The sequence below is a fragment of the Oncorhynchus nerka genome, linkage group LG2, assembly GCF_034236695.1.
Source record: "Oncorhynchus nerka isolate Pitt River linkage group LG2, Oner_Uvic_2.0, whole genome shotgun sequence".
NCBI lineage: Eukaryota > Metazoa > Chordata > Actinopteri > Salmoniformes > Salmonidae > Oncorhynchus > Oncorhynchus nerka.
Genome location: NC_088397.1, coordinates 82109745 through 82118972, shown reverse-complemented (window position 1 = coordinate 82118972; position 9228 = coordinate 82109745). Strand labels below are relative to the sequence as shown.

General features: G+C 45.3%; 1 protein-coding gene across 1 annotated transcript; it reads left to right on the top strand.

Moving 5' to 3' along the window:
• Positions 1-7666, top strand: LOC115143471 (homeobox protein TGIF1-like). Its single transcript, XM_029683936.2, has 3 exons — positions 1-297; positions 2379-2629; positions 3904-7666. Exons 1-3 carry the CDS (start codon positions 279-281, stop codon positions 5005-5007), a joined length of 1374 nt encoding a protein of 457 aa, XP_029539796.1. The 5' UTR covers positions 1-278; the 3' UTR covers positions 5008-7666.
• Positions 7667-9228: the final 1562 nt, after the last annotated feature.

Here is a 9228-nt window from a genome sequence, read left to right as displayed (position 1 = left end):
TCAGATTGGTATAGAGTTGGCTTTGCTTCTGCAGGTAAAAAGAACTGAGCTACACAAATTATGAAACATTTGTTCTAGCAAGACACCGAAACGCGATAGAACAACAGCACGCTTATGTCGCAAGAAAAACAGATTTGAAGCCTTGAAAAGCAAAGTAAAAGCGTGCAACATCTTTGGCGCTTGGAAACAAAATCTCGCTTTGTCAACATTTAGCCGGGGCACGCATTTTACAAGGAACTTCGACAGCTGCGTGTTTTCGGGCAAGCCATCAACAAAGAATGAAACCCCTAAAACGAGGTAGGCAGAAATTAGCCATGTTATTTTTATTTCCAGGTATTAATTGTTGCTCTGACCGTGTCTGACGGTTTGCCTGGTGTGCTCGCCCCTTGGTGTTAAATGGAATGCAGTTTTTTTTGTTGCGAGCAAATGCAGCGTGTGTTTGTTTGAATTTGGAGGGACAGCTAACCAGCTAGTTATCTTTGGAAGCAAGCATGGTGTCCATCTGGCGGAGCGACAGAACAGTCCTACATGCGCTATGGCGTGCGTTCAAAGGGTTCTTTGTACGTTTGCTACGTGACGATGGGAAGATGGCTAGCAAACTTAGTCAATGTTTTCTTTGCTCATTTTTCGAGCTCTAACAGGATTTTCTTATTTTCGCTATTTTTTTGCATTTGGAAATTGATTGCTTTCAGCTAGATAATTTTGATTTCTCTGGAACAATGTTAACTGCACTAGACGAGATTGAATGGAACAGAATACCAATCACTGACGCGAACTTCATTGTTTGCTTTGTAGCCTGCTAGCCTAACAGCTAGCCTGTTAACTAGCTAAGTTACGTTGGTTGTAATGCCCTTTTCGCCTTAGTGAATTTAGCAACTCGATTTCTACTCACGCCTTTGAAGTTTAACGTATTGAGTAATTTAGAAAATATCATATTAGCTCTAAGATAAGAACGGCATTTGCTTTGTAGACAGTTGAGGTTTGATAGAGGAACAACGTGTGACATGTAAGTTAACTGACTTCAAGCTAACCTCATCAAACTAGTTAGCTCAAATTATCCCACGTTTTATGACCCACCTGGAGTGCATTCATTCGCTACTAGCTAAAATACAGGTCATTACCAGCGGTGTAACGGGATCGCTAGTAACTTTAATTGCTACTTTCAAGCTGTTCACTGGACAAAATATTGACAGCGCAACTCAAACCACTGAAAATCCAGTGTTTTAGACAGATAAAAATAACTAGTTTACCAATTTAAGTCGTTGGCATATTTAGTTTGCTATAATCATCAGTGTTGCCCTTTCATGCACTTAACACTTTTAAAAAGATTATAGCCGCAACGTACTGTAAACAATTGGATGGACATTTAATTTGGGCATACAAAGAAGTGAGGAGTGTCTCCAGGACTCTGAATTTCCCTGGCAAGAGGTGAAAATGGTCCCTTGCACGGTCTATAGTTCGCCCGCCGCTGGAGATGGTGATATGCACACAATCTCCTTTGTAAGGACAGGCTGCCCCCCGGGGGTCAAATTTCAACCAGAGAAAGACATTTACTGCGTTCTATACCCTGGAAGAAAGCATGCTCCATTTTGAGTTGCCCCCGGGGTTCTGAATGTGTTTTAGTTCAATTAATGGCACATCACTTTAATAGTAAGTTGTCATTGATGAATGCTTTTAGTTGTGCTTACCTGACTGCTTCACCCATACTAGGTCTCTAACTCTGGGCGGCATTCTGTCTTCTCCAGGGCAGGGTAGCCTAGTGGTTAGAGCGTTGGACTAGTAACCGAAAGGTTGCAAGTTCGAATCCCCGAGCTGACAAGGTACAAATCTGTCGTTCTGCCCCTGAACAGCCACTGTTCCCAGGCCGTCATTGAAAATAAGAATTTGTTCTTAACTGACTTGCCTAGTAAAATAAAGGTAAAAAAAAAAAAAATACAGTTCGCAACCATTCACTTCGACCCACGACAGCCCCACGTGAACCACAATCGTCTGGATTGTAAACGTTTAGAAATGTAATTCATCGCCTGCGGTACGGCGTTTGAACATCATTATTATTATTATTGTACATCAGCGAAAGAATCCAAATAAAAAATATGCACTTATTGTAGCAGTTTGGACAGATGCATACAGCTATGGGTGCCTCCACCTGTTAAGCTTACACACAGGTGTTCAGAGCATACTAGATGGCTAATTGGCACAGGTCAGCCCCTGTTTTCTCTTAACAAGCGTCTCAATTTAACCCTTCACCAAACCTATTTCTTTATAGGTTGGTGAACACAATACATTGCATAACAAATGAGTGAATGTCCAACCCTGTGAACAGTGTCCACCATAAAAACACTAGCTCGGCCAAACTGACCCCCCCCTTCCCTCCTCAGCTCTGGAAGAGGAGCAGATACGGGAGCTGTCGTCAGCCATGTCTGACAGCGACCCCTTTGAGGATGACGGCTTTCCCCTTGACCTGTCAGGGGGCGGCGTGGCCTCTGGTAAGCGGCGTCGCCGCGGCAACCTGCCCAAGGAGGCAGTGATTGTGCTGCGGACCTGGCTGTATGAGCACCGCTACAACGCCTACCCTTCAGAGCAGGAGAAACTCAGCCTGTCAGTTCAGACCAGCCTCTCCGTGCTACAGGTGAGTGGACCGGCCGAACACTGTTAAAGCAAAATGAATGAATGAAGGAAAGCCTGCACATGGTAAAATGTCCCAAGTGCCTGTAAGGTTATACTATGTGATTACTATTAATCATTGTGGCCTTCATAGTTCATGTTAAGTTCTGATTATGCTGTGGGGTAGATCTCACACTGACCCTAACATTGTTTCCTAGATTTAAACTCTCACTATTTGAACTGTTACAAATGTTTTATACATTTTAGGTTTGGTGTCATCATGCTCCCCTTACAAGTGTAGTGTTGAAATGAATGATTTACAATGTCCTCCAGTTGAATGGTTCCAGATATGCTGATTAGCTCCTGATGCAGTGTAAACAGTTGATCACAGCAGACACTTGGGGCAAGATGAAGCCATGACCACGTACTCGCCCTGTCGAAGATGGTTGTTTATCAGATATTGTGTTCTCTATTGGCCTCGTGTGCGGGGCGATAAACGCCGCAGCACCTATAGGCCTACTTCAGGCCGTTGCTAAGTATTCTATAAACAGCGATCCATCCCATGGTATTTACTTCGTACTTATCATCGTACTTTAGCCCTTGGGTGTTTCACAACAGTGTAGCAAATATCCCATGACTGATGTACTACTGTACAGATGAATTTGACACCATTACAGCAGCCCTTGTAGGCCAACCATGTGATGTTTCCTCTTCCCTCCAATACACACACACTCTCACAACCCAGGAGTTGGTGACATGAGCAGACAGAGCAAGAGGCTAGAGCAGACAGCCGGCCCAGTTTTAACTCTTTATTATATGAGTCAGTTGAGCTAATTATTAGGGTCTTCTAGTTGACTTGAAGCCGGCAGACAACCGGGCTGCAGTGTTGTGCCCCTGGCTGGCCGTGCACTTCTCTGTGGCTAATTTTTCACCCGAGACTTCTTTAATGCCAACAGTCTGAGGCCCCTCATCTCACTGTGTGTGGGGGAGGTGTTTCCCACTAGAGGGCGGTAAACCAGGCCTAAAGGTGAGGGAGACTGAGAATATGTGGGCGGAAGTCTATTCCCAAACAACTGGCCTCGGCCCAGTTTTAACACTTTATACTAGTCAGTTGAGCTAATTATTAGGGTCTTCTAGTTGACTTGGCACACACCCCCCCCAAAAAAAAAATCTAGGTGACTTGAGATTTATATCTGTAGTTTGGCTCTTGACGGAAGCCTAGTTGGGCCCTTGAGATGCACTCAGTTTGTTTTTCCCAGTCATGCAGGCATTGTTAAAGGAACTTCCTCCACTTTCCAGATATGCAACTGGTTCATCAACGCCCGTCGCCGCCTCCTCCCTGACCTTCTCCGCAAGGACGGCAAAGACCCCACCCATTTCACCATCTCCAGGCGGGCAGGAAAAGGTGAGGGTCGCTCATCCACTGGTGGTGGAGGTAGCTCCCCTGAAAGCCCCACCTCCTCGGTCCCCTCACCAGCCCCGCCCCCACTCCGGCCCTCGGTCATCCGGCCAGCCCCCACGCTGGACCTCAGCCTCCTGGGCAACACAGCCACAGCCATTCTGACGGGAGCCGGCTACCCAGGCCAAGAGGGCTGCTGCGTCCAGGCCCTGATGCAGCTGGACATGCACGTTCTCCTGAGGGAGGTGGAGGAGAAGGGCTCTACGGTTATTAGCGCCAGTCCCACTGGCGGGCTATTCAACACGCCACCCCCCACCCCTCCGGAGCTGTGCCCCGGCCAGGACTTCAGTGACCTGAGGCTGCTGGTGGACGCAGCTCTTCAGAGGGCCGCTGAGCATGAGAGTCAGACGAAGACCACTACAGAGGCCACGGTCTGCAGCAGTGCTATGGGTCTGACCCTTCCACCAGAGCAGAGCCAAGCGACGCTGAACTCGCCCAGAGAGCAGAGTCCCACGGAAAAGGCTGTGGTGTCCGCAGTTTCAGTCCCAAGCCCCGGCACGGTCTCTTCAGCACCTAAACTCACCCCAGTCTTTTCCTTCATTCCTGCGCCAAGTCTGCCTCCTCGCCAGGCCCAAATTCCAGCCCTAGTGCCAGTTTCAACCCCTGTCCCAACCTTCATCCCAGCACCAATCAAACCCCCTGTGTCAGCCCTAAGCCCTGTTCAAACTTTCACCCCTTCACTAACTTTATCCCCTGTCCCAATCTCATCCCCAACTTTAGCCCTAGTCCAAGCACCTCCGCCAGCCCTCACCCCATTCCTAGGCCTTTCTTCCTCCATCCCTAGCAGCAGCAGTGTCCAGAGGGCCCAGTCGGTGGCCAGTGTGTGGAGCATGGTCCACAGCGATGTTCCAGTTCGACAGCCTGGTCCCGTGGCACAGACTCCCATAGCCACAGTGTGGGGGGCGCAGCACACCCTGCATGCTGTCAGCGAGACAGTCAACTAGAGCCACGGCCCACACCCTGGTCTGTATATCTGAGAACATATTCCTTTCATCAACCCACTGATCCTGTATGTCTCTGCTCTGCAGTTTGAATATGACAGAACTGTCATATACATCAGACACGGGGATGGAAATACAAGTGTTTTAAAGACTATGCTTTTTTTAAAGCATTTTTTAAATCAGGACTTTAACAAAATATTTTATCCAATAGAGCCTGTTGCTGGGCAGAAGCTGTCAACTTGTCAACATTCCAGAGTATATGTTAAATGTGATGTCAACATAAGAACGACAACACAAAGTTCTATTATGTAGTTTTGAACTCTTACTATCTCAACCATTTCCAAACGAGGACGTTTCCTTCCCCGGTTAAACATTTTTTTAATGTCTTGAAGCCAGCACCAGCAGATCTAGCCTCATCAGTAGCAGTACCGGACTTGGTTGAATGTATAAAGCGGGACTCGATGACTTTAAACCCTGGCTGTCTAGCCTGTCAATCATTCCCACCAAGGCTAAACAAGGGCAGACTTGGGGCGGAGACAACAGTGTTTGTTTGTTTCAAGCGCTAGTGTCGTGCTCCTCCAGTACAGTTTATGCACTTTAGATTTTCATTTTTTAGTCCGGCCTTCACAATCTCAAGCATTCCGACGCCCCCTTCCCCCTCCTCACAATGCCGGAAGACAGGCGGAAGGGAAATTGATTGTACTGCAGTGTGCCTGACTGCACAGCTCCAATGTCCTTCTCTCCTTGCCTTAAAGCGACTGTAAACATGTGGCCACCAGGGATTCTACATTGAAGACACGCACCCAAAATCATCAGTCGCAAAGTATATGAACACTACCATTTTTGTTTTACTTTAAAAAAAGATTCATTTTAACCCATTTCCAAAATAGTATCTCAGCAGGTAAGCAGTATTTGTGTATATATATGGAAGAGGAATGTTTTTTTTGTATTGCTCTCTGTTATCTTTATGTATTTTGTATGATTTCCTGGGATGGTTTTAGTGTGGATGTGAAGGAGGTGACATCCCTGTGTGTGTGACCATAAGGTCATGTAACAGAACTCAATTTCTGTGGTCGACGCTGAAGGCTTAGTCGGGTGACGCCGTCAGGCTAGTGCCCTACTATGCCATAGTTGATGGATGAAGACTGTTACAAACATGTTCAAGCTTTTGGGTCATCCTGTTTGGAGAGGGTTTGACCCAAGTAGCAAATCATTGGAGCCTTAAGATCTGGTCCTTGTATTTCAAACCAAAATGTCTTAATTGAAATACTCTTAGTAGTTCCCTCGGATGACAAAGGCTGGTCAGTGTTGTATTGAAGTCATTGATCAATGTTGAGGTTATTGAGAAGCAAACTGTCTGGAAAATTTGACTCTCCTTTCCTCTGTATTTTCTCTCTGTTAGTGGACTATATCCTCTCCTCAGTGTTACTCATTCTTATACGGTTGTAGTTTCCATGAAACGGTCTTAGTTTATATACCACATTTTATGGCTAAATCCTAACTTTTGACACAGCACAAACAGTAGTGAGACCCTACGTCAACACACTGTGCTGCTGCAAAGTCTTATATTCTGTCAGGTCAGTTCAAACAGGTCTAACTTAAGACTTTTCTCTATTCTTTTCAACTCTTAAGCTTTGAAAAGACCATTGTGTTACAATTCCAGAACATGTTTTATCTTCCAGCTAGAAAGAAGCATGAGAAGAGCTTTTTTTTTGTTATTATTAGCCTGGGTTTGTGACGCGCACTGATCCCATTCTCTCCGTCATGTCTCCCAGATATGTAGGCTACCCCTGGATTTCTTTCATACGGCTGGATGTCGGCATTGTTTCCTGATTTGTCGTTGGGAAAGGTAGATCGTACAGGTACTCCACTAACGGAGATGTGCTGAAGAGTTTTAAGGCTCACACACGCTGCACCCAATGTGGATCTAGCATTCTGCCTGTCATTCAGCACGCTGTCTTTTGGGGACCTGCTGTATATTGACTGCCAAAATTTTAATGTGTTTCTATGTGTAAAATCGGTGCGCACTCGGTTGGCAAATTATGTTCACAGGTGCTAAGTATTCTCGGCCAGCAAACACTTCTGGTGCGTCTGAGCCCTTAACTCCTCCTTAAAACAGTTTGGGGGGAAGGAAGGGTTCCTGGTCATAGTGATTTGTAAGAAATAATGGTGTGAATAGATATACAGTACAATTAAGCGGGTACGTGGTTTATTCGTTACTACATGCCACTGACTACATGTTACTTGTTGCGATACTGGAAACAACCTGGATACTGGACATTATTTAGAAAGATATATATATATATATATATCAGGTTTTGGATGCAGAATGAAACTTGGGTCGTAGATGCCAATGTGAAAATGCATGTAAATTCATCAAGGTCAGGTGTTTTTCTTTTGGCATGAATTGTAGCTGAAATGACAATGTGTAGCTTCTCAATATGACCAATTGCATCCTAAAGATGTTTTTCCATTTCACTGTATGAATCATGGCTGATGTATTGAAAGTATAACTGGCTATCGTGCCTTAAACATGGGATTGAGGGATATACCCCTTCTACATAGAAACTTTTGAATAGTCTGTGCAATATATGCCTTAAACTTTAAATGTGTTTTGTACAAGCATTTCAGAGAATAAAAGTTTTTCTTTTTCATATGCTGATCCATGTGCTTTGTTTCTTTCTATATATATCTGAACTGTAGTGTCACATTACCATGTCCTTTTGTCTCGAAGCACTAAGATTAATGACACAGAATTTACATGCGCAAGATATTGTACCATGGATGCCCTCCCCCAGTTCTATCCAAGACAGCAATTTTCAAAGGTCTACTGAACCTTTTTAGATGGTCACCTTCCTGCCACCCAGGACCTCTATACTGGGCGGTGTCAGAGGAACTCCCTAAGTCATAGACTGTTCTCTGCTACTGCATGGCAAGCTGTACAGGAGCACCATGTCTGGGACCAGAAGGCTCCTGAACAGCTTCTTCCTCCCAAGTCATAAGACTTGGGATCCTGAGTGGTGCAGTGGTCTAAGGCACTGCATCTCAATGCTAGAAGCGTCACTAGACACTGGTTCGAATCCGGGCTGTATCACAACCGACAGCGATTGGGAGTCCCATAGGGCGGCGCACAATTGGCCCATCGTCTGGGTTTGGCCGAGTAGGCCGTCATTGTAAATAAGAATTTGTTCTTAATGGACTTGAATAGTTAAATAAAAAAAATATCAAATGACTACCTTTGCACTTACCCTAGCACAGGCTTGACGTACTCACTGGACTCTAACCACACAAAAAACAAATTCATTTATATTGATGCCAAACAGTGCATTTGGTCAGTATTCAGACCCCTTCACTTTTTCCATATGTTACAGCCTTATTTAAAAAATGAATTCGATTGAGGAAAAAATCCACACTACTCCCCATAATAAAGCAAAAACTTTTATTTTTAAAGAAATGTTTGCTAATGTATATATAAAAAAACACGTTTACATAAGTAATCAGACTTTACTCAGTACTTTGAAGCAGCGTTTTACAGCCTCGAGTCTACTTTGGTGTAGCTAGGGTCGTTGTCCAGTTGGAAGGTGAACCTTTGCACCAATCTCAGGTCCTGAGCTCTAGAGCAGGTTTTCATCAAGGATTTCTCTGTACTTTGCTCCGTTCATCTTTCCCTAGATTCTGACTTGTCTCCCAGTCAAGTGGGAGACTGCTGAAAAACATCCCCACAGCATGATACTTCACCGTAGGGATGGTAATGGCCAGGTGCTGAGCGGTGCCGGTTTCCTCCAGACGTGACGCTTGGCATTTAGGCCATTTTGGTTTTATCACTCCAGAGATTCTTGTTTCTCATGGTCAGTCCTTTAAATGCCTTTAGGAAAACTCCAAGCGGGCTGCCATGTGCCTTTTACTAAATAGTAAAGGCCTGATTGGTGAAGTGCTGCAGAGATGGTTGTCCTTCTGGAAGGTTCGCCCATCTCCACAGAGGAACTCTGGAGCTCTGTCCGAGTGACCATTGGGTTCTTGGTCACCTCTCTGACCAAGGCTCTTCACCAATTGCTGTTTGGACAGGTGGCCAGCTCTAGGAAGAGTCTTGGTGGTTCCAAACTTAAATTTAAGAATGGAGGCCACTGTGTTCTTGGGGACCTTCAATGCTGCAGAAATAATTTGGTACCCTTCCCCCGATCTGCGCCTTGACACAATCTTGTCTCGGAGCTTTACGGACAATTC